Here is a 25,354-nt window from a genome sequence, read left to right as displayed (position 1 = left end):
GTAGGTTTACTGCCTGTCAGTATTGATCTTTATTAAACCTTAGGGACAAATGTAGTCAGATGCTACAGCCTTATTATGGAAGGGAGGTATGCCGAGCCCACTAGGGAGAGAAAGTCCTGCCTGTGGAATGAGCTTTTCACAGTCCTTAGAGACCTAAGTTTGTCTCTGTCCCTCACACTAACTGTGATGAAAACCAGGGCAGCAGCAGCAGGAGAGAGAGCCACCCAGCTAACCGTCTCTATGGGTTGATGGAGAGTGTCATCACAGACAGCCAATGCCCAGAGGCTGATGGAAACAAGCTCAGCCGTAACCACTTATGGATGAGGGGACAAGGAGAAAGATGTGCATGATTTCTCTCCCATGCCTCCTTGGGGCACAGACAGAACCGGGCAAAGTCACATGCAGGATTTTTCCTCAAATCACACCTCATTTACCACGTCTTGTCAGTACACCTCCTCTCTAACCAGACAAGGTGAAACTGCCATCTGACTGTTTTCACATTCAGCTTCTGATGTGCCTCTGATGTGGAGCGCTAGGCCACATATAGCAAGCTGACTTAAATCAGGGGAAGGTCATAGTGATTTGAAATGCATGAGGCCCCCCTCGCTACCCAAGAGACTTTTAGACACGCTCCATTGAAAGTAAAATACTCTGGGAAACCATATTTTCTATTCCAGTTGAGCCCAACTATATATTTGTAGACACAGAAGCTCCACATGACCCACTGCAGCAGTGGCAGAAAGTAAAATGAAGCAAAATTGTATCAATGTGCAAACACTGAGGAAAAGAAAAATAAAAAGTTCTGACAGCCAGCAGCTTGTCAGCTCTTATCTGAACAGTTTTAGAGCCAGTGCTTTGTGGCATTCTGTCAAATGCGTTTTACTTTCTCATTTTTTAAATCAGTCACTGCACACTTTGCCAAGAATAAGTCCAAAACAGGGCTGTACTGAACTTATCTGAACTATAGCAATAAGAGCTTCAGTGTTCCTCAATCCTCTGTGTTTACTGTAACACTACCAATGACTCCAGAAAGATTAAATTGCTCACTTTGCATCTTATCCTTCCTTCTCCATCCAGGTTTCCTTTTTATTATTCTAATACACATTCCTTACAATGAGTCAGTTTCAACACCATGCTGCTTTTTATCTGTCCACACCAAACTTTGCTCTCACCAGCAGCAGTCCTGTTTACACATTACTATTCTGAAGTACTTCCTATGACTGCATTTCTTGTAAAATCGAGACCACACAGCAGCTGCCAAATCAAATGCCCTTTCAACTGACTTTCCCTTCCTCTGTTTCCTTGCAAGGATGCGACAGAGCCATCTCTGTTTACTTGGCCTGAGACAGTGTTGACCTTAACCACACACCGTCTCCATAAGTCTCAAAGCTATTGTCCCCCAATAAACCACAGGAGCCCAGTCCAGATCCTGGGGTGAGGATGAGAGCTTCCAGAAAGACTGCTTTCCCACAGGTAACCTGGCTCACTCTGACAGCCAGGTCAGAGAAAAACGAGCACAGCTGCTGGCCTTGCCCCGGGTTTGCACAGGGCATTAAGGCAGATTACATTCCCAGGATAAAAGCAATGCATCCAGTGGTGTAATCCCTCTCTGCCCTCTGCTCCTCCTCAACGATCCCCACCACCTTCACCTCTCTGACCTGCTCTCCAAGCCAACTGACATGACTCAGATCCCCTGAAGGAGTGCAGAGCTGGAAGGCCTGTGACTCTGATTAGATATCAGGTAGTGCTTTTAGTGTCACAGCAGTCTGGGATACAGACCATTAAATTTAACCACTGCCTGCTCTGAGGCAGAAAAGACAATGACTCAGGATGTCACACTAGCATGCTATTTAACTCTGTAAGAATGCCTTTGGTAAAAGACAAAATGGAAAGACTCACCAAATCCTATCTAACAGATGTTCACCTCTGTCCGCTGACTTGACAAGATTAAACAAAGCTGTAATAAAACCTTTTCCCAAACAAAGCAACAGTATGTGCAGCAACGAAAATACACTGGCATTACCTCCCTGACAACACTGTTAAGGTTTTCTGCCACTCTCCCCTTGTTTTTCGCAATTATTGTAATGGCCAGGTATGCTAAGACATACAAGGAATTTTCTTCAGATTGTTGGTAACACCCAGGGACAGGATATGTTCAACAGTAAACTATCTAAAGACAATTAGGAATGTTAGAAAGAAAAGTAAATGCAGGGTGTAAGTGTGTGCGGCAGTTTACCACAATATCTTTTGTGTGGATTTAGTGCAATATGCACAGTACACTCCAGTATGAGTAGCTTTAATGTAGCAAGGGAAGAAAGAATGCGGCAACTGTACAATTGCGACAACTGTCAGTTGTTAATAAGTATGATGATGTGGGAAAAGACAAGCTGCTGTGATTCAACATTTGTTCCACATCACAAAAAAAAAACATCATACATAAAAAAACAACCTCTAATTAAGATGTAATGACTATAGAATGGGTAAAATCACAATGGTTTTAAATATGACTTTGAAATGTTTGCACTAATAAATTCTATTGAGTTTTATAAGCTAGAATTACCACATTCTGCAATGCTGCACCTTGGAGACAAACTGCTTATTGATGAGGTCAAATATACTTTTTAATGAATAAACCTACTTATTTAGATCATAGTTGACCTTCTTAGAGAAATGCATCAGATATATGCATAAATATTCCCTTAAATGAACAGCCAAGTCTCCCTGCATCAAGCTTCTGGTCATGAGGAGCTTACAGAGACAAATGTCAGTCTGTCTGCCCTGTGTGATTTAGCCCAATATTCCTGTTAACTGTCTGTGAACTGCTGAGAGAAAATGCAAATATGCTTTACCCCTTAGAGACACTTTCGACACATGATAGCACCACCTGTCCAGCATGTCACAGTGACACATCCTCTGATGAATGATTAGAGGATCAAGCAAATACAGTCTGCAAGTACATTCATTATAGAGTTGTGACCTTTGTTTAAAATATCTTGATAAGATCTGATGTGACATACTTTGTTTTGAGCTTCCTGCTACACACAGCATACATACAGTACACTACACTCCAGCCCGCAACCCCGCGTGTCATCCATAAAAAACAGATGTCACTGTCCGTCAAAAATAAAAAGGCCACATATCCTGTTGACTCTCGGGTTAAACATAGATAGACTCAGATGTAATCACTCATAAGTCTTTGCCAAACCATCGTGCAACCATTAATGACCTCATGTAATGATGTGTCACAACTCCATATGGTCGACCCGTTTATCAGTCTCACATGTGCATGTGAGTGTGAAACTCATATGCATGTTTTTATATAGTATAATTACATACAAAAGGTTCACTAAATCGGCTTTATATTAGTGGGAGAAATGTGTAAAACACAAGCATGTTTGGGGTAGCGTGTGTGTGTGTGTGCGCGCGCACGTGCATGTGTGTTACCCCACACCCATCCATCACTTCAGCCTTTCACCAGTTGGCTAGTTAATTACCTTTTTCTGTTCACTCACGCACATAAAGAAAACAAACCCCTTTCAGACTGTTTGAACAGACTTCATTGTCCTTCTCCTCTCTTTCCAACATCTCTCTCCCTCCTATGTGGACCCAAGGCAGCCTTTACTGTCTCAGCCCCAGATCTGTCAAGCTTTCATCGTCTTGGGCTGGGGTCAAGGGGGGGGAGGGATCCATGCTGACTCTCCAGTAGGAGAGAAAGAGTCTTTCCAAGTGCTGAAAAGAAGTCTTCATTAGGCTTCTGATGGTGAATGATCATAACTTTAACTCAATAAGGAACCGGTTTTGAGAGATAAAACAATGCTTAGCTCGCAGTAACATGAACTATCCTTCGAAAGTTTTCTCATTAGTGAAAAAATAAAGCTCAGCGAGGTTACCCTCAAATATTTTCCACTTCCCTTCTCATTGCAGCTGGCTTGCTTGCAATGCTGTCCTCACCAGGGATGCAGTGCATTGTGTTTATGTACACACGCCACAACATTTGTGCTCTTTTAATTAGAAGGCTGATTTTTGGCTCTGAGACACTCTCAAGGCAGTTTCCCTTTTTCCTAAACCCGACTCGGCTGTGGAATCAAACCAAAATGAGTACATAATGAAAAATTCAACAGACAAGCTGAAAAGGCAGAATCCAGGTGTTGCTGTAAACTGTGGAAACTGAATGCAAACTGAATGCAAGGATGCAAATGGGCGGGACTGATACCTGGTCATCTCATCTGAATCTGCTATTTTGCAGATTTACATGCAGATGCACTGAGCAAGTTTTGATGCACTGTCTTTTGACACCTGTCGATCTCAGGCAGTACCACACTTTTCCCATACTGACCCCTGTCCACTGAAATTATAAAACTGACCAGAAGCTGAGAGGCATTCAAATTTAAGCTCTGTTCCATACATTTGTGGATTCCAACGTGCAGTTTGAAGGTGAAACATTATTTGGTATTCCCGACCATCCAGTGGAGCTTGTCGAGAGATCTATTTTTGTTCAAGGGCCCACTCCAAAACACCCACCACGGAGCAGAGGATCCTAATACAATAGCTCCTTCTAACAGCTCAAACCCCTACTTCACTTTACATTTCAAATCCTTTGTCAGTCTATACACAGTGATGACAGCCACCTGCTTCTCCTCTTTCTGAACTGTCACAGTGAGAGAGTTGTATTGCTGGCAGTTTGTTGTACAGCAGGATTTTTCATTTTGACTGAAAAACAAAGTACTCCCAGTTTCCTGCAGCTTATTTAGGGAGAAACAAACTGCTGTGAAGGCCTATTGCAACTAATACAAATTGCAGGACTTCCCGAACTACAGAGTCTAAAGTGTGACATGCAAGTTCACTTGTGAGTGGTTAATTAAGGAAAAATGTGAAGAGAGTTACTCATGCACAAACAGAAGTAATTGCATAGTATCTTTATCAACAAACTCCAGATCCCATAATGGAAAAAAGAAATCTCTTTCTGCACATAAACAGCATCATTAGAATTCATTATTTTTAGATCAACATTTAAATAGTTTTTCACGCAGAAGAGTTACAGAGTACATAAGCTTAAACATATTGCCATATTTCAACAGAGACCGTGTACAAAAACACAAAGCTCACATTTTCCCAGTGATGAAAATAAAACATTATGAAAGTGATGAGAAGGTGAAATGTTGAGTATCCTACAGCAATTATTCTATCCACTTTTCCCTTGGAATGGACAGGACAGTAATTATACTGGCAAGCTGCCATACGGACAAATATTCAAGTTTCTGCTGCTCCTCTCCCTTTCCACATGGCATGAAGATTCAGTGTATGAGGAGAATGCACATAATGAGGCCCCATAAGTACTTATTGTTGAGCAGGGCACTTTTTTATTTGGCAGATATCTCACTTATCGGCCCATGTGACATAAGTTAGCAACATGCAACTGATTAGCATCCCAAACCTGTAGGGACTGTATGGAATGAGCCAAAGGTTAGTTCTCGATTTTGGTCTTCTATCCATGTTCATACAGCAGAAATCATTCTGAGCCAAGGTGAACTGTGCTGAGCATCCCTGTCCCATCCACTCGCAGCATGCTGAGCATTATCTCAGAGAGTGACACGCTTTGTGTCTCATAAAGCTGCTGCATGTCGGCAGAACAATGGAGTAGCAGAGTTGAGAGTGGCAGAATCAGTCTGGTGCAACAGACTCGTGTAGGTACGGCAGAAAGGGGTGGAATACTAATTTATCATGAAAGATGCCATTAACATGCCAATGACTTCTCAGAGAACACTATTATCACTAATAATAGAAATTTAAACATCAGCTCATGGCTTTCAGCCAGGGAGAGCTGTATTAATGGAAAGCTGTTGTCTGTTTATAAGAACTAAACGCTGAAAGCTGGTGAGGGTACTGATAGAAAAGCACACTGAGATAAGCGCTAACCAGTATCTGTTTGGTTTTTTTTTTTTTGGCTAATTGAGATGTCTAGACACATTCTATTGAATAAGGAGATAAGGAGGTAGGCCGAAGTATCTCGGCGGAGAATAGTGCATACTAATCCACTTAGTGAGTCTAAAGGATTTTCATTCACACTCCTAGAAAATGCTTTGCTTATCAAAAAATTTTCGCATGCACATTTTGCTACTTTGTCTTTTAGGAACAATAGCATCTTGCAAATGGCCTTGTGGCCCACAACACAAAGCTCCTCTAGTCATTGTGCATAAAATTCAAATGAGGGGATGAGAACTAGTTAATTTTTCTTAAACAATATGTACTTTTCACACTGATAGTTCATTATTTCATGTTTAAGTTGCCATGAAGTCACATATACATCACTATAAACTGAAACAAGACTCCAACATGCTACATGCGACAATCTTCACACAAACTCCTTTGCAGATTTACTGCTTGCAAAAGTCAGGGTCTACATAGTCACAAGTAGCACTCTCATTGGCATTGTTGCTCTCTGACAGTAAAAGGGGCACCGTTGACCAATCGACAGCAGCCCATGGCAAAACTGCTTTAGAAGAAGAAACCAGGAGAGGCTGAACATTGTGTTTGTTAAAACTTTCAGTTTTATGTATGTCAACATTGTCCAGCACATGTATTGGATTCCACTTGCTTTTACAGTCATATTTTGGTCATTAAATATGTTAGTTGCCTCATTGTCAGTGCATTTTGATGGAAATGTCAGTGGGTGGCTTGAAGCTCCTTCAGGCCAATTTGCCAATCATCGAAAAAGGCGTGGCCCAGTGTTGTTAGAAAATTTGATAGACCAATTTGTGTCCGTTTTGGTAAATATTACATTAAACATTTGGACGAGCATCTACACGACTAAAGTTTTAGACAAATCACAATTTAATCTCCAAAACATGGTTCACACAACCACACAACCGTAGATGCTGCCCCCTAAAGTTAAATTCATGCTTCGTTGTGTTCCTGAATGAGACACCCAAAAATGTCTGCTGTGAGTGTTGTAATGCCACCTTGTGGGCAGAGCTTGATCGCCTCTAAAGGTATCTGAGAGCACGCGTTAGGATATTCACTGGGAATGTGTGTGATGGGCCAGGCATTTTCATTTGTTTTCACGTACCTGTACGAACCCTGCTTGGGGCCTAAGAGACACAGGCTTGTCGGGGACACCAGTATGAATGGACAAGGACATTATTGCTGTCACTTAAAAAAAGAAAAGATAACCCTGGTTGTTGTTGGCAGCTTTGTTCTGTTCCGAGTTCTTCTTTTGAATTGTGAAATTCTTCACAAAGAGGTTTTCTGTCTGCTCGTATACAATGTTACCATACACACGCAGAGTTCCATTGGCGCTGAGGATTTCACAATTAAGGTTATACAATTAAATTGCATGTTCAGAACAAAATGCAAATAGAAATCTTGAGTATGCAATGAGATTTATATGTTTAGCTTAAGGATATGGTGGCATTCATCTCAGTCTGTCTGTCTGCATAAGCCCTGAGTGATGCACTGCACAAAGGAGAATGAGAAACGCGCAGTTAAGAGCAGTTAAATAACAATAGTCACTCAAGGAGAGAGGAGCTGTGCAGTCTGCAGCAGATTGATGCAGATTAATAGATCTTTTATGCTGTGTATTTATGAGGGCAAGAATGCAAAGTAGCCAGATATATCATTTAGTTGAGGGTGTAAAATCTTACGCATGGCTGCAATGATTTTGTTCTGTTAAGTTGAATATGTACACTGAAATGAGAAGGAGGACTTTGTAGCTATTACATGATGTCAGAATGAATTACAACCAATGTCTGTGCCTTGTTTTGCTGTAAAACGCACATGTGCATACAGAGTCATACGTAAAGTGGATCTGGAGATGCAAAAGCATGCCTGTTTCATGGTTAGGGTTTGATCTTGGGACAGAAGGGTCAAAGGGTAACTAATTGTGCGACTCATGGAGGTCAGCTTCGGCGTGGCCTTCTGCCACAGCACTGGAACACCACCTGAAGGTCTGTCAGGAAAGACAAATGAACTCCGACCTTCTTGCTGATGACATCGATCCCAGTCAGCAAGCACACGCCACATCTTAATCTGGGTCACAGAGAAAGGAGCAGACCATTGCTGCAAATACACACACTGCATGATTAAGGCTATACCTCAGACGTTTGCCTGTCTGGTTGGATATTCAATTCCTCATCTAATATATCCCAAAAATACAAATCTCAGTCTCCATGAGGTCAAAATTGGCTTCTGAAGCAGTGGTAGTGGTCAATTGCTCCTCCTTTAATATAAATAATGGTTGGGGTGTGCACACTAACTATTGGAAAAACGAAAACAAAAAAACCTACTTGGTGCAAAATGGTCAGTCTAACAATAGCATTCCTTTGCCAGAAGCTCTTTCTTTTTTAGAGACCCCATAAAGAGCTCAACTTAGCTTTGCCCTCAAACTCCTGGAATTCCACAAGAGCAACTCTCAGCTTTCCAGAGTGTCTCCCTAAGCAGAGCAGAGCAGCAGATGGTTATCATTTCTCACCAGTCAATAATTAGCTAACTCCCTAATCAGCTGTTTGTTCAGCACATTTGTCTGTTCTTTCTCATTTAGCTGTAGCACAGCAGACACTGGAGCATTTACCTGTTTTGCCATCAGCACAAAAAGCAACACCTGAACCTCACTGATAGCGGATATATTCAGACTGGAATGTACTGGATATGCCCCATGAAAGAGCATTCACTGGATCCTCTGCGTGAGTGGTTGTGGGTGTGTGCATCATCCTGTTGAAAAGAATTAACAAATATGTGTGATGGATGGATAAAAATCACATGACCACTCCAGCCTGACGGAAAAGTTATTGTGGTGGAGGTCTAGGGATCATCCAAAGAAAAGAAGTGTCTCGCTTTCATGATTAACAAAATGTTAAAAAGGATTTCCCTTCCTAAACAGACACTGCAATCATGTGAGGCTGTCAGCCAAAGAGACATGGCCAGATGGGACATCTCCCTCTCTCCTCTGCTGCACTGTTTTGGAGACAAAAACGACCCAGACCTGTGTCAACAGCTGCAAAAAGTATCCCTCTGTGCTTTGTGAAAGTGATAAAAATAACGCTATGAAGTATCCTACCCTGGGTTACACCCTGAACAGTTCTGTTTTTCCTGGCCAGGAGAGCCACTGTCAGGCAGAGCTGGACCTCCAGCCAATACACATCAATGCAGCACTTTCCTAGCCTCCATTTTCGCCCCTGTCTTTTCCTGTTTTGACAGGAAACAGGAGACGATAACACAGTCGCACAAACAAGCAGAGGTTGCCTGAGACCTGCTGCCAGGCTGTCCTCGTGTGGCAGAGGACGTTTGTTTTCTTTAGAGAGCCTCGTGTCCAAACATACAAAAAGAAAAAACAACTGCTCGCCGAGCACAGACTCAAACAAAGGAACGCAATAAAACTGACCCCCAAAGTCACGGACACAAGACTGAAAGAGCAGAGATGAAAGCAGCGGTGGCCGTCACGGGGAACCAAACATACACTACAGTGGTGAGCAGAGGAGCAATGTCAATATCTAGCAGAGAGAGGAAGGGTAGGGAGCTGCACTGGCATCGGGTTGGTGTGGGGGGGGTGTTGCTTTGAAGGCCAAGGGAGGTGTGGACTGGTAGCGGCTCTTGTTTGAGTCTCTTTTTGGAATGTGTGCCTTTTATGTTGTCAGGAAGCACACCACAGTGAGATACAACAAGTGGAGTGACGGGGCCATTAGATAGGCTTTGTTGGTGGTGAGACAAGCACAAAGGAATGGGGCACTTTGATTGCCCTCTCTGATCCCCAAGTCGCCTTTGTTTATGGGCTAATAAGCTGCTACAGGAGACTCAACCCTTCCATCCCCATAGTGCCACCATGACATTTAATGGCTACTGTAGGGCTTTTACAGCACCCTCTATAACTTAACAACTCATGAAGAAATCACTTTGTGAACTTTTTTCCTGTTATGGGAACCAATCTATGAAAGTGCATACTGTATAAGAAGTCCACAAAACAGATCAACACACAGATCAAGGATGGTGTGACAGGTCAAATTGAGTTCAAAAGTGGTCTCCAGACTGTAGGAGTTCAAGTGTGCCCAAGTTTTAACCCCAAGTGATTCTGCAGTCAAAACAACCTCTCCCTCACAAAGAAATAAAGACATTAATGGTCAACATGGGACTGGGGGAAGACCCATAGGGCAGGAGGAGGAAAGAACAGCCAGTGGAGGATGAAGCTATGCAGAAATCTACCAACACAGGTGTGCTCCCTGAGAGATTTCCTCTTACTCAACATGCATCTGAGAGAGGGAAGCATTTCCTTGTTGCGCAGACACGTTGAAAGGCATTCCAGCAATGTTTGTATTTGATGCGCAAACTTACAGTGGTAAACAACAGCTACAATCATGGTAATCCACATTTTTTTTTTGCTTGTTGGGTTTTTTGTTTTGTTTTGCTTTTAGAGAGGCACCAGGGTGAACTGCTGCCTAACTGCCTGTGGCAAATGAGCAGTTGACCACCTAAACACATACGACATACTATGTTCATGACAATTAAAAAAAAAAAACACTATGCAGGAATAATAGCAACTTAAGCAACCCAAATGGCAAGGCAATCTAACTGCATTCACTTGGGCCAGACAGCAGCAATTAGAGCACAAAAGCGCTGTTAACATCAAACTAAACTAAAAAGGAGGGCTGAGAATGCTATGAAATAACATGTACACATGTACACACATGCACAAATTTGTCCAAGCACTCTCTCTGAGGCTTGTTCTCACACCCAGCATGGGAGTCAGACACTTAGCTGGAGGTTTGCACTTTGAGGCCCACAAACGAGTTCGCCGAACAGAAAGGAGGGCTCAGCTTTTATACTGTAGACGATGCTGAACTGACACTCAGCAGCAAACACAGAGGATGGAGAGGCAGTTTGGGACTCGTAAACAGAGGGGTTTAAGTTTAAGTGCCCGGCACACACGAAGGAGATAAAACAGCCCAGAGCTCTTCAGCAGAGAGAGTGACATCATAAAATAGAGCGGCAGTAACAAGAGGGGAAGCATAAGGGACGGATCTATTAATGGCAGTTGGTTCATGGTAGAGAGGTAGGGGAAGGTTTACTTCACAAGCATCCTGTGGAAGTAATAACAAGCTGAAGATGGCATCATTTCATGAGACAGTAAATGTCTACTGATCTGAATATGAATCTAATTAACTTCTTTTTTTTTTCCGAACACCAGTGACCTCCAACGTGTTGCGTTTACATTAAGAGGTTATATGTGGACAAAATGTTCATCACAGCTGTGGTACTAGCACTTTTATGGGCAAAGCAGTGATGTTGCAGCTTACTTTCATTTGTGCCACTCCAGTGCTGCTTATCTGGACAGATCCACAGGATAAGACAGCAAACATAATAAGAGGATGTTTCAGTATAGGAAAGCTCACCTAACAACACTGTTACTGAGAAAGGATATTGATTTGGATTTTGTATGATATCAAGCGCTAAACAAAGCAATAAAAAAAACAATTTATATCAGTCTTTGCTGCTTTGGATGATACTCAGACATTTTCCCAAAAGTACAAAATGATACCAGTCTGAAGAAAAATGCTTCACCCGCCAATCAAAGACAAACAGCACTGCTACTGTATCTTGATTGACTTTTTCTGGTGAAAATCCATACAGCAGAGGCTGACCTTTTCAGTGCTCTGCAACACTGTTTTCCATCGCAATAAAAGAAACTTTGTTGCCATTTCAGAGACTGCATTGCTGTGCTTTTTCTTTTAAAATGTCAGCAGCCAAATTGCTAAGTCAAATCATTCGATAATGAGAAAAAAAATTCTTGCTTTTCTTCGTATAAGGACATAAGGAATGTTTGCCTTGGTGCAAATCTTATAGGTTTTGGTTATTTACTTTTGTCCAATGTTAGGACAATAATCAGGCCAATAACAGAGTGTGGTTTAACAGTATTTGGTGCATTGTGTGTTATCCCCACATCATATGAGCACATGACTAGCAGCCAGCAGGGCTAAATCACAGCCAAAGAAAGTGTTTATTTTCATTATATTCACCCTAAAGCTAAGCCCAAGTACCAGAATAATGGAACTGGAAAGTCGCCTTCTCCATCACCTTCTCCATTAACCAGACCACCACTAGGCCTGTGTATTGAGGATAAAATACTGACTGTAATAATGCAATCATAAATTGGTAGCAGTTAAGTTCAGAAAGATGGATGACTTCTGCAGCAAAGTGGAAAGGATGGAGAGACGCTCAATGTGCTTCATCTTCTTCTTTTTCCTCTGGTACTTACACGCACATTCAAACATCATCAATACACACACTCATCCTCGCCCACAGAGCCGGACTCTCAAGCATGAAATGAACACAACCAGCATGAACTTTGACTGGCATTTTCACACTACACCAGGATTTATGGAGCACTATATACGTATCTGAATGAGCTCCTGACAATAAAGAATGGACCAACGCATATCTGGTGAGCTCAGTGAGACAAGTTAACACAAACCATCTACCAATCACAACACAAGCTATCACAATCCATCAACTATTAGATAAATAAATAGAATCCCACAGAGATACATGCATACTGTTACCCAGACGCATGGATAGAAATATGACAGGAGTACAGCGGTGCCTCCATGCCTTCACCTGACTCTGCAGTTTCAGCTCTATTTCACCTCTCTCTAGTCACCAGCTCCATTTGTGTTAAAAAAAAATTCAAATACAAACTCAAACTCACTCAATTGTCGTGCTCCTCGCACTTTGACAGGCACTGCCAATGTAAACATTAGGCACAGGTTTTGTAAACCTGCATCTCTCAACATTTAGGCCACACTCAATGCAATCTCTGAGAGTAAATATTGCCAAAGAGCCCAAACACCGGCAGCGTTCTGAACTGGCAGGTGAGAAGTATAAGCTCCATTTACATCTGCCAAAGAGGTAAACAAACAAAGCGATGTCAAGTCCAACTTAGGTATCACACTCCGCTGATCCACTGTTTGCTGTGAGCAAGAGGAGCCACGCCCAAACAGCCCGGAGTTTGCTGTCTGCATATCCATCTTGGCAAGGATACACAGCACTGGCATTCTCTTTCAGCACATTGTTATAAGCCAGGCGATTTGTCTGCCACCACAAGGCCTGCTGTCAATTGATTGGATTTTATAGAGCCAGCATGAGATTACCTCCAGTGCAGTTCTCCTTAGTGTCTGTGCACCATCTTGAAAATTTATCTCAACAACTATGTTTTCCAATACTCTGAATCAGACTCAATAATGGATGCAGCTCCCTGGATCGTGTACAAGTCACTTCACTATGACATATGGAGCCAAGGAGTAGGAGACCTCGAGTAGCATAAAGCATTTACATTTACATTTACATTTAGTCATTTAGCAGACGCTTTTATCCAAAGCGACTTACAAGTGAGGTACAAGGCAAGCAAAAATCTAAGTCAAGGAGAAAACATCAAAGCAAAGTCCTATCAGAAAAGTGTTCACAGTTCACGAGATACAAGTGCAAGAGAGCAGAAAGGGTTTTTTTTTTTTGTTTTGTTTTTTGTTTAGTTTTTTTATTAAAGATTTAAGTGCATAAGAAGATGCGGAAGAGTTCAGTTTTCAGCAGTTTTTTGAATATTGGGAGAGAATCAGCTGAGCGCGCAGCGTTTGAGCAAGAGGAAAAACAAAGAGCAAAAGCAAACATTTATACACATACTCACAATCACATACTCGGCTCCCCCCAAATTAACAAGTCAAACTGATTAATTTCTTCTGGTTACACTTCATGTTGTACTTTGCTCATTGACATTTTTGCCTTTGTCGCTGTGTTCTCGTGCTCTGCAGACCTGTGCCGTAACACATCGCCCTGTCACTTTAGACTACAGATCCATTGTTTCATATTAGTCTGGCTGATTGTAACACATTATCCTCCAACAAACAGAAGCAAACCAATTCAGACAAGGATCTATTATGCATGGCAATTTTTCTTCAAAGAATATACATGTGTTTTCAGAATCTAGCATTACCAGCTCCGTCACTTCAAAGATTTTGGTCAAAATGATACTAAGTAAAACAAACCTCGTCTGAGCTTATGTTGCCAAACTGACTCGTATCTCAATTAATTAGTAGATATACACCTGTGCTGCCAACAGCCCATTTAAATTTTTTCCCTGTCTCTCAAAATGACCACAAAAACATATATGAGTAATATCTTTTATAGTTTTACAGCTAGACGATGGTTAGATTACCTCAGCATAAGGAGAAGCTGGGGAAAACACCTCAATAAACCCCATATGCATGGGCATATTTACACTGAAGTTTTATTTTATATATATATATATATATATATATATATATATATATATATATATATATATATATATATATATATATATATATATATATATATATATATATATATATATATATATATATATATATATATATATATATATATAGATTCATATTCATTCATATATATATATATATATATATATATATATATATATACGATATATATATATATATATATATATATATAATAAAACTAATAAAAACTAATAAAACTATAAAACTAATAATCTAATACTAATAAAACTAATAAAACTATATATATATATATATATATATATATGGTTTCCTGGCTGCAGTTTCATATTAAACAGGCAAATATGTGAGTGGTATTGCTCTCCACGTCAATAAGCAAAGTGCATTGCCCAGATACAGAATACTTATAACCCTGTTTTTTATTTGTAATTTTTTGATTTTATTCTTAGGAATACAACACTTTCTAAATCCAATAGGCCACCTCAGGCAAAGGTTTTTAGATTTTAGGGAAGCTAAGATGCACCAAACACAAAGCTTCATGACCTTTGTCTGTGTATTGCTTTCCCTTCAGGTCATTGTAAGGTAATGGTGCAGCTACTCTCCCAGGTCACACTTTGATTGAAAATCTTTACTGAAGAGCTGTTATTGAGTCTAATAGGCTGATATTAGACTTTAGGAATTAATTCACAGCTCTAAGAACCTCTAAATAGCTTTGCTCACCTTGACAGGTAACTGAGAGAACATCTGGACAGCTCTCTGTAGACATTATAGTGGCACGCAGCCACACCAGAAAGGACCAGATGAGGACATATTCGGGTAAACTCTGAGCAATCTTTCAAGTGCGTGTGTGTGTATAAGCATCTGCTGGGAAGCTTAAGTCAGCTCCACTTTCATTTTGCCTGCTGTGGATTTACTTTGAGCAGTGCAGTAAGAAATGGCAGCTTTCTAAACCTTTTCTAACAAATTCCTTTGCTCCCCTTCCAAAGAAAGGTGCCAAGCATCAGCCTTTCTGCAGCTCAGTTTCCATCTAGATCCATGAGCCCTTGCATCTGCGCACCACGAACCTATTTCCTGCACTCTGCCTTTTAGCAATTTACCCTTGCAATTGTGATAAGTAACAGACTGGGCACCAACAATTGGGGTCAATTCACTTTCAGCACACCAAATTAAAGATGTAAAATGAAACTGCAGCAGACACATTGAAGATGTGGTCTGCATTCTACAGATGCCTGGAGGATAGAAAAAGCATTTATGGCCAGCAAAACCGCTTTCAAAAGCAGGACCAGCTGTGAAAATCTGTAAGCAGGAAAGTGAATGAAAAACTCTTATGCTCCTTTAACTACTGGCGAGGTTGTTCCACTATCCACATCTTAAAGGCTGGGTGTGCACTGTGCAGCTCACAGGTGGATATCAATGCTGGAAAATGTGAATTGATGTAACAGTGCTATTGTTTCTGTTTTACTGTGCTCTGTATAATGAGCATTTAAATAGGTTTCCTGAGTTTCAGTAACATTAGGAAACCGTTTTTGATTTCAGTCTTTAGTTTTTCATTTATTGAACTGAACATGTTCAATACTTGCTACTTGTTGGACACATTTCAGTTGCATGCACAAGGTTTACTTGTCAAGGCCAACAAATTGGTCATATTAAGAGGTGGCTGGTAGGTGCTGAAAGAAGGGTTACCAAAAGAAGAAATGGAGATGTGATGTAAAGTGGCGGTGGCGGACAGTTGCGTACTGTTGAAGCTCAGAGATACAGTGGAGCTCGGTAGCCCCATGACTGATGTTTGTGGTCCCCGCAACACTTGACACCAGATTATTGCTCTGCAGTTTAATACAGCCACATGCCATAAAGCAAAAGTCACACTGCATGCAGGGATGAAACAAGGAGACGGCTTTGCCCACAGTCTCCTGTATTCTGCTGTCTCGTCTTTCATCTCTTCCCAGGCTCTCTGGAGTGCATGCTCTGCTGAGCAGACACACACACACACACACACACACACACACACACACACACACACACACACACACACACACACACACCCTCAGGGGCTCAGGTGCTTAGCGGTGAGAAGAATAATATGGTCAGGCTTTGTATTAACTTTACGTAGGATCACGTTTCACTACTGGCAAAAAGTTTTACACACAGACTTTTTACAACCTTTCCTCATCTATCTGCCAGTTACTCTGTCCTGTCACCTTCTGTCCTGTGGCGAACCTGGCAGCATACATCTGTTTCTGCCCAGGCCTCCTGAAACCCTTAACCATCATAAAAACTAAAAGAACTGACAGACATTTCATAGGCCAGTCAACAAAGGAGAGTAATACTGCCCCCTGCAATGATTCACCAGCACCTACTTATTCTTTCTCTCCCCTGAACCATTTCTCCTAAACTGCCATATAAACACATGCTCATCTGTATCAACAAAGCAATGTTCCTGTTGCTTTTTGGCATTGACAATTGAACACTGCCCCACTTTGACAGTCATACAAATCCATAAGTGGGCAAAGAGGCAAAAGAAGCAATGGAAAGTGGGCAGAAAGCAAGTAATGATTTCACACAAAGCAAAGCACAAACAAACTCCAATCCTACAACGTCACTGACTTTTTGGCCCTGAAACATTAGCTGCATGATGTTAAGGTTGATTAATTTCCTTTTCTCAGTGCTGCAGGAAAGAAAACTCGATTCACTAACAACTCTGCACTTTAAGCAGTTCAAGGGTCAAATGAGGAACAGAGCAGAAACAAATGAAACACGAATCCAAATGAGTCATTTGTGAGAATTACTGCTTGCATAATTTATAAATTCAACATAGAAAAAAAAGGGAAAAACCCTCATGGTACAAATTAATTCCTGCAGCCAAATTCATAGTCACACTCATACAGACCATCCATAATAGGCTTGGACACACTGTGCATACATCAGCAGTGCATGGCGTTCATAATTAGGTGCTGCTTTGCTCACTGTCTACAAACCAAGATCATCTGAATAATACTTAGCTCATGGTTCTGAATTCAGTATCCCATATCCAAAGGGCAAAGGTCATCACAAAGCCACTATGGGGCTCAAAGGGTCCAAGTCTCCAAATGTATAAGCATTGTTGAATTTATTATCAACCTGAAGGCTCTTCACCAGACCCAACTCAGGCTAGAATATAGGAAAAAACACATGTTTCTAGTCTTTAGTTCAACAATGCATTATAGGAAATACTCACTTTCATCCCCTGAATATAATGAATGATTGATGCTGCTCCCTGTCTGTTCTTATGAATCTACAGCAAGCAGTTAGTTGGTAGTAGTTTAGCACAGAGATTGAAAGCACAGTGTCTTTAGTCTTTAAAATCTTGAAAATGTAGGTTGTTATGCCAACCGAACAACATCCTCTAGCTTCAAATTCAGCACACAGACATGGGAGTAATCTTAGTTTTCACATCCAATTCTCATCCAAAAAGTGAATAAGTGTATAATTTAAATTATTTAATGACTCCTTTACAGCTAAACAACTACATATTTACTGTTGACACAAGAGCGGTTTCAATCTTCTCATCTAATTCTCGGGAAGTAAATGAATAAGCTTATTTCCCTAAACAGTTGCAATAGCCTAATTCCGACTTGCTCTTCAGACTTGAGCAATGATGCACTTCCATGCATATTTCATCAATGTTATCCAATGTTTTTTGCTCTCATTCTCCCTGAATTTCAACTCTATTATGATTCAGCCAATACAATTAAGGTTAGCCTTAGATATCAAGTGACTAAAGAGCTTGAGCTGCTCCTGTGCAACCACAAGACAGGAATTATAGTCCTTACAATAACTCAGGGCTACGAGGGCTACACATACCTAATCACCTACTGTTGTCAGTGACACTCACTCCTTTAACTTTTTCAAGAAACCAGTGATGGCACAGGTACAAAATAAAAAAAGGTCCCTTTCATTTTATGAGCACAAATGACCAAGTTATTAAATGTCCCTAACAGGCTTGCAAAAAGAGGGTGAGTGTTAACATTTATTAGCTAAGAGTAGTTTAATCCAGCTCCATGGCCCCTATCTGTCTGTTGACAGAACCTCTCATTACAGTGAGGAGCTGGCTCTGGTTACTTTGAAGTTTAGATTTAAGCAATCAACTTTCTTTATATCAAACCTCATCTAGCCACCTTATCCAGCCACAATGAGCAAAGTCTACAATTATCAAATCCAGACTGTCTGCTATTCACTATTGAAGTTATTATTTACCGGGGGTTTTAATTTTGCAAATTAAAAAGGTGAATTCCTTTTATTAGATCAAGCCTGGAGGTTGTTCAAGTCTCTGCTGTTTGTCCTTTTACCAAAAGGGCATTTTTCCCCAGGGTCTCCTTTAATGACTTACTGTCTGGAAAATATAAAACTTTAGGATGTTAGCTCAAAGGCATCATTTCAGCTAAGTTAATTCAGGGTTAAGCCCCTTAACAAAATGTCATAAAATATTTATAATTAGAAAAGTGTGATACATTATGTGTATAAAGGACAATATAGTTTTATGTGCAGTTTAATCGGTTTTTTAAAGTTGTCAAACTTCACTGTTGTTCTTGAAAGAAGTCAAGTGCTGAGGAGCAGACAGCATGACAAATATTTAATTGATGCATAAAGAATAAAAGCTAATTTTGGAAGTATTTTTCTGTAAAAACGTATTCATATTGCTAATATTGTCCATTTGACCCTTTACGAAGATGCTGTAATGAACCAAAGCATAGAAGGGAAAGTCCTCTGGTTGTCTGAATTTCTTGTGGGACACAGTGTGAGCAGGTCCTTTTAGACCCAAACAGGAAAATACAAAAGCCGTGTGAACAGGGAACTTTCCCTCAAGTAGAGTTGATGTATGAAGGCCCATTCACTGTACCCAAACACTCTTCCTTGCATTTTTATTGCATTTTTATCTACTCACTACTACTACTGCGCTCAAACAATAAGTCTACACGCAGAGTGACGGGGGAAAAGGATGGCTGGGGACCAAGTTGACTTCCTCTACAGTAGAAAAAATAAGAAATTGGTAAGGCGGGCGGATTAGGGAGGGAGGGGAAGTGAGACCTCGGGTAAACAGTCTGCGCTCTCATTTTATTTTCCCATAACAGCAGACACACATCTCAGGCAGAACCCTAGCAGGTAGTGCGAGCAACGAGCGACCTGACTTACCCCAGTGACCTTATCCCTTCATGGGAGGAAGCAATTTGGAAGCGATCATCCGTTACTACCTGTATCCCGTGAGGCCCAACAGGTGAGCACCTCAAACTCACAAGACAATGGGTTTATTATCCTGTAGCTGCAGTGGCCCAGTCCATAACCATGGCACAATAACAGCACCCTGCCATCACTGTTTGCCACCCCAGAATTAAGGCCCAATTTAGCCATCAACAAGTGCAAACTAAAGGGGGGGAAGGGGCCACTCTCATCTCTTTCTACAACACAGAGCACCTGGTGAAAGCCATAAAGTACCGCTGCAGGGTCCCACACTAAAAAGGGGAGGTGACTTCCCATGGTAGATAAGGACAGTTAGGGATAAGCCTAATGTGTTTACAGGGTGGATTTACCTGATACCCGAATATAGATCTGATATGCTCAGAACAAAGATTAGAGCACACATACAGATGCTTCAGACAGAGAGCCCAGGTGCTTCAGAAATGCCCCTTGTCCGTTGTATACCTGTCCCTGCTTGAACATCAGGTGCTTTGAGATTTGGAGTGAACCCTGAAGAGCTGTAATCCAATCTGACTCTCCCTCCAAAATGGGACAACAAAGGAGAACCGACCAGGGAGCAAACCCAGCCCGCCACAACAACAGCAGTCTTAGAGCCTATATTTAACAGCGGTGGGAATTGTGGGAGCAGCCATACAGGAACACTTTCAATGCGCAGTGAAGGTCGACTGGGACTTAACTTCCTCCTCAGTCTCCAATGTGAGCGACTGGCTCATTTCAAACCCCTCAACCCCCCACCCCAACAGCAAAATAAAGAGATAAGCATTGTTTAGCCAAACAATGGGGCACTTTCAAAGTCTCAAAAGCTTCCATTTTCACATCCAAGGCCAGCATTTGATGTCAGGTATAGCAATAAACAACTTTGCAAGTGGATGGTGAGAGCATTCTTGGTAGAATAAGAAACTAATAGGAGGATCAGATTTCTTCTGTCCATAGATATCAGCAGGTGCAGGTAGACAATAGAAAAAACAAAAGACACAAGGAGCTCCACAGAAATGTAACAGCAGCTCAGACTGAAACAAACCGTGACTGAATGATGCTCACTTGTAGAGCTTTAAAACTAATTTGACTATTGTTAAGGAGCAATATTGTAAAATACCAAATCGATTGTCATTATTTAAAGTTTTACGTTGTTAAAAAAAGTTTGAATTTGAAATAGTTATTGACTAAAAATAAAAAAACTCACTGACTAACACCAACCTTTAGTGAATTTTGGTCAGCCAGGGCTAGCGCCTGCTTCTTCAGCTCTGACACTTTCTTCTGGCATTGCTGGCAAAAGCCTCCCTTCTCCTCCGACTCTGAGATGGAAACCGACCCTGCGCCCTCAGGAGGAGGCCGGCTACTGCACCGCGCGTCCTCCGCAGATTGAAGTCGTTTCCTGGTGTTTACCGGAGTATCTCCATTTGGACATCCCTCCACCTTAAGACAAGATAGGAGAAAAAAAGTTTGGTTAACTTCTCGTTTGCCACGAAAAGAGAGGCTCCCACTGCGAGCCCATGCAGGTGTGAGGGTGAAATTGTTTGTTTGTGCCTTGACAACGCGTTTGAATACAGAGCACCTGTCCAAGGGCGCACCACCACATAGTGCGTTGTGCGGTTATTATGTGGAAGCGAAACGAGCAGCACTGAGCCAAAAACTCCTCTTCATGCTCTGAGACACTTACAGTGAACATGCGCTTGCTGGGGTCGCTTCCATCAGCGGCAGAACTGCCCCCAAACGAGCTCATTCTCCCAGATCAAGGTTACACCTTCAGGAGAACTTCTTCGTGAAAGACCAAACTCAAAGGTTATGCCGCTGAAAAACGCGAGACAGAGCCATAGGCTGAACCGGAGACCTGACTGAAGGTTACCAGTCATCTGTCAGTTTGTACTGGACCAGTAGCTCACCAGTTGATCGAAGTCAACTGGTGAGTGAGTGCGTCCCACAAGTTTCCAACCAGCGGAGGAGTTCTGGGACAGCAGGCTGCTCAGCACTGCGCAGGAGGCGGTGTCACTCCTGGAATGGGAGGGCTGAAAAAAACTTTCCTGCTCAGGGTGGGTGGACTATATGAGGGTTCAGGGCTGTTATGCCACGGATCTGTCTCAACTGCTAGTAGTGAAAGGTGATATAGAAGTCTACTATAAACCTTTGATTAGACACCTTTCTGCATATACCGACAAGCCACAACATTAAAGGCACCTGTTAGATGTGTTGGACAGGGGTCAACGTGCGCGCTATGACCGTACACAGCAGGCTGCGCTGTGTTCTGGCACCTGTCGATCACGGTCAGCGTAAACGTTTTCCCAGGCGGACACCTGTCCACCACTAAATTAAAACCACCAGGCGGATTTATGATGTTGCTCTTACACACCTCGAAAAAACTGGCTGCGCGTTGCATTAATATGATGTATTGTACATGACTTGCACATCGTTACACAATACTCCGAATAAACCTGAAATACTTCATATTTGGATAAAAAAATAAAAACTAGGGCTCCACAAAGTTTGGCTGCACGCCAAACTCCTTAATCCCTTATACCTTTGGGGGTGAACTCACCTTCTAAAACCCAACAGGTGAGTAGATCGGTCATAAAATTAACTAATAAAACTCTATATTATTTTTAGAAAATTGTTTATTATTATACATTAACCTGTTTGTCTCAAATGCGCATTAAGCACATCTGGCCACATTGAGAGGTAAATAAATGGACTCTTTATATTCCTGACAGAATAGCGTTTATGTTTATTTGCTTGGTTATTTTTTCTCTTTGATATTTGTATTTCAGGGAATCAGTTCCTGAGCTTATCCGCAACTGTTGCCTCCTCTTCTCATGGACTGAAGCCCTTGTGTGTATGTGTGTTGTTAGTATTACTCTGGCGCCATCGTCTGGTATTGGTGGGGAACAGCGTCACACTGGCTGGAGGGTGGGGGCGCTTAGGTTAAATATTTATTTGGTAAACTTTTAATATTTCATAGGGGTGATGTAAGCGACAGTGGCCACATGTGCTGCTGCACTCAGCATCTGAAATGATTTCTCTTTTTGTGCTGTCAACGACCTATTTGTGGAAGTATATAGCCTTTTGTTCTCTGGCTAAAAAACTAGATGCAAAATAAATACAATGTCTTGAGTGAACTTGTCTGTATTGAGATTAAATGTATTTTACTGTCATGTAAGGGTGTTTTCAGGCTTTGCTGCAAAGTATTCGAGTTTGCTTAAAACTCTGAAAGGCAATCACGGATAAATGTTTGGAAACAGAAAACTGAGATCATGATTAAAATCCCTATATGTATCACTCAAATAAGTTACCAGCTACAATCAGATCAGCTGAAAGTACGCTAATAATGCATTTATCCAAATTCTCTCAGGCCTGCAGGAGGTATTTTTTCCATTTATTGCACCTAATAATTGAAGAGAAAAAAGTTAAGATGCTTTTATTTGCTGCAAATTGTTGCAGATGTGTTGAATACCACGAACTAATGAGGAGCGAAATCCAGGGTGGAAGTTTTACACCAGAAGATGGCATTGAATGGTGCTGTTCGTGGTCCTGAATACCGCTCAGAGGTGGTCAGACGCGCATCATTTGTCGAACTCGTCACTATTTCCCACTTGTTCTACTGATATAATAATAAAGCTCATCCATGCTGTTCAGTCAGCTCGTCTTCATGTGCTTACCTTTGTTTTTCTCTTCAGCAGGTGACTTGTAAATCCAAAGATGATGTCGGAGTCAACGAAGATTGTCCCCAGGTCTATGACGCTGGGGTTAGTCTTCCCATCTCCGGGAGACCCCGCTGAGTTTGGTAAAGCCATGTGGGCTGCAAGGGAAGCGTAGAAAATATTCCACTGATCAGGAAACCTATTCGATTAGTATATCCATCTAATTCATATCTCTTATATCCTCCAAAAATATCCACAAGATGTTTTAATCCGGACATCCAGTGGCTCACAGGCAGCGCTCGCACGTGTGCGTAAAATAACCTTCCAGATTTCCAGTGGTCCTAAGAAACAAGAAAGCAGTACAATCCATCCGGCATGCAAAGAGGGTTCCATCCGGTGAAAAATGTTTAAGCCATCCTGAAGCAGGTCATGTCTGATGTTTGAGCTGCTGCAGATCTGGGAGCGATGGAGCACCTCGTGCATCTGCTGCTCTCTGTTCTCCAGCCTCTTACTCCCCCCTCTCTCCCTCTCCCTCTCTCTCTCACTGTCAGACAGTGATGACCTGCTCCTCTCCCCGATTTGCTGTTGCATCTTTGTAAGCCCTCACACGAAGATGTAAAACAAAATGACAATCCTGGCAGTAACCCTTAACGACAGATTCTCTTTAATGTATTGTCATATTCGTGTAGGGACCTGAACCAAGAAATGACCTAATCACAGCTTTCTTTATGGTATCCTGTACAATTTTCCTGCAGGGTGTACTGTACATGGCTTTATGGTGCTACGGAGTCGAATTATTTATTGCATATATTTTCACAAGGGAATACCAAATATGAGACACTGCATTCACCTTCTATGAAGATGAAAATAATCTGCAGGAAATTAGTTTGAAATAATGAACCCATACAGAATTAAACTATCACTGACCTCTGAGCAGCTTAACAAATTGAAATGTTTTAGCTGACGCTGCTAAAATTCAGTAAGATCTCATAATTGCAAACCAATATTTGATGAATATCCTTTACTATTTCCAGCAGGCTTGGGCAAATAATTGACTCTACATAAATAAGCAGACTCAGCATTATTAAATAAAAATTTCTTTGGTTCGTATGTTTTAGTGGGAAAACTCCCATCTAAAGGTGAAGCCACAGAGCATTTTTCAGCTCAGTTTTGATTTATGAATTTCTACTGAAGCTTAACAACAGACATACAGCGTGATGATGTCATCTAGACAATGCTGTGAGCAGAGCAGGTAGAGAACACCCACTGGGACCTCACTGAGATAGGGGCACATTTTCCAATTCACAGCTGGAAACTCCATTAAAAGAAGTCTCGTTTAATGTGACACCTCAAACAAAAACATGAAGATAAAGGGCTAATTCAGTAATATGTTTTGTAATTATAACAATTTGGAGGATGTACAACAGGCTTTAAAATTGACTCAAAGCACTGGATCCCACACTTCCCATAATACAACAGGATGGTACATTAGACCTTCACTCTCTAGTAAATGTCTACATCTTTCATATTCCACCTTCTAATAAAGTGTTTTTGTTTAAACTCCCTGCTGAGATAACCCCGAGTTTCTTAATTTTTTAGACTATTGAAATCTGCCTCTAAAGTCACACAATATATAATACAGCTCTTTTTATAGGACAGGACTACATTTGTTTGCAAGTTGATCTTAAAGTGTAAAATTGGTGAAGTTAAATTAAACAAAATCCAAAACGTGATAATTAAAATGATTGTGGATTTCCCCTTTAATCGTTTGATCCTTCTGGTTTTTCGTCCAGATGACTGTTGCAAGATTGATTTGACTCTAAATGGGAGCGAGTGCAACAAACCGGATCAGACGTTTCTTAACTTTAAGGGTGCAGGTCTTTGGGAAACAAGGAAAAAGTTCGGTTGCCTACAGGCAGGTTTTTATTTTTCAGCAGACAAGAGAGGATTAAAAATCAAGATTTCTACTGTCATGCAACAATAATGATTAGACAGTTGAGCAGGGGGTTTAAATCTCATATGTCTTAAGGATGAATAAATTATTTTTGATCCCACAAACACATCGCAAGCCACGTAAGTTATCACCCCCTCACTCATACAGGGGTTGTCAGGAGACCGATAATTACAATCCATAGTAAAGATGATTTACCACGTCCGTCACCCAGCTCTCCTCGCTGGAGGAGGTCTGGGTTGTGTCTCCCGCGGCTGCTGATGAAATTC

At 41.4% G+C, this 25,354-nt stretch overlaps 1 protein-coding gene across 1 annotated transcript in view; it reads right to left on the bottom strand.

The window, feature by feature from the left end:
* kif26ab (kinesin family member 26Ab) overlaps positions 1-21,462 on the bottom strand; it is a 63,388-nt gene extending 41,926 nt beyond the window's left edge. Inside the window, exons 1-2 of the mRNA XM_067479940.1 lie at positions 21,163-21,462; positions 20,700-20,918 (exon numbers count right to left, since the gene is read on the bottom strand). Of these exons, the coding sequence (XP_067336041.1) occupies positions 20,700-20,918; positions 21,163-21,225 (282 nt within the window). The 5' untranslated portion in view covers positions 21,226-21,462. The remainder of the gene's footprint in view (positions 1-20,699; positions 20,919-21,162) is intronic.
* Positions 21,463-25,354: the final 3,892 nt, after the last annotated feature.

The sequence above is a fragment of the Channa argus genome, chromosome 16, assembly GCF_033026475.1.
Source record: "Channa argus isolate prfri chromosome 16, Channa argus male v1.0, whole genome shotgun sequence".
Classification (NCBI taxonomy): domain Eukaryota; kingdom Metazoa; phylum Chordata; class Actinopteri; order Anabantiformes; family Channidae; genus Channa; species Channa argus.
Note: the sequence above shows the minus strand (reverse complement) of the source record. Positions and strands in the feature narration are given on the sequence as shown.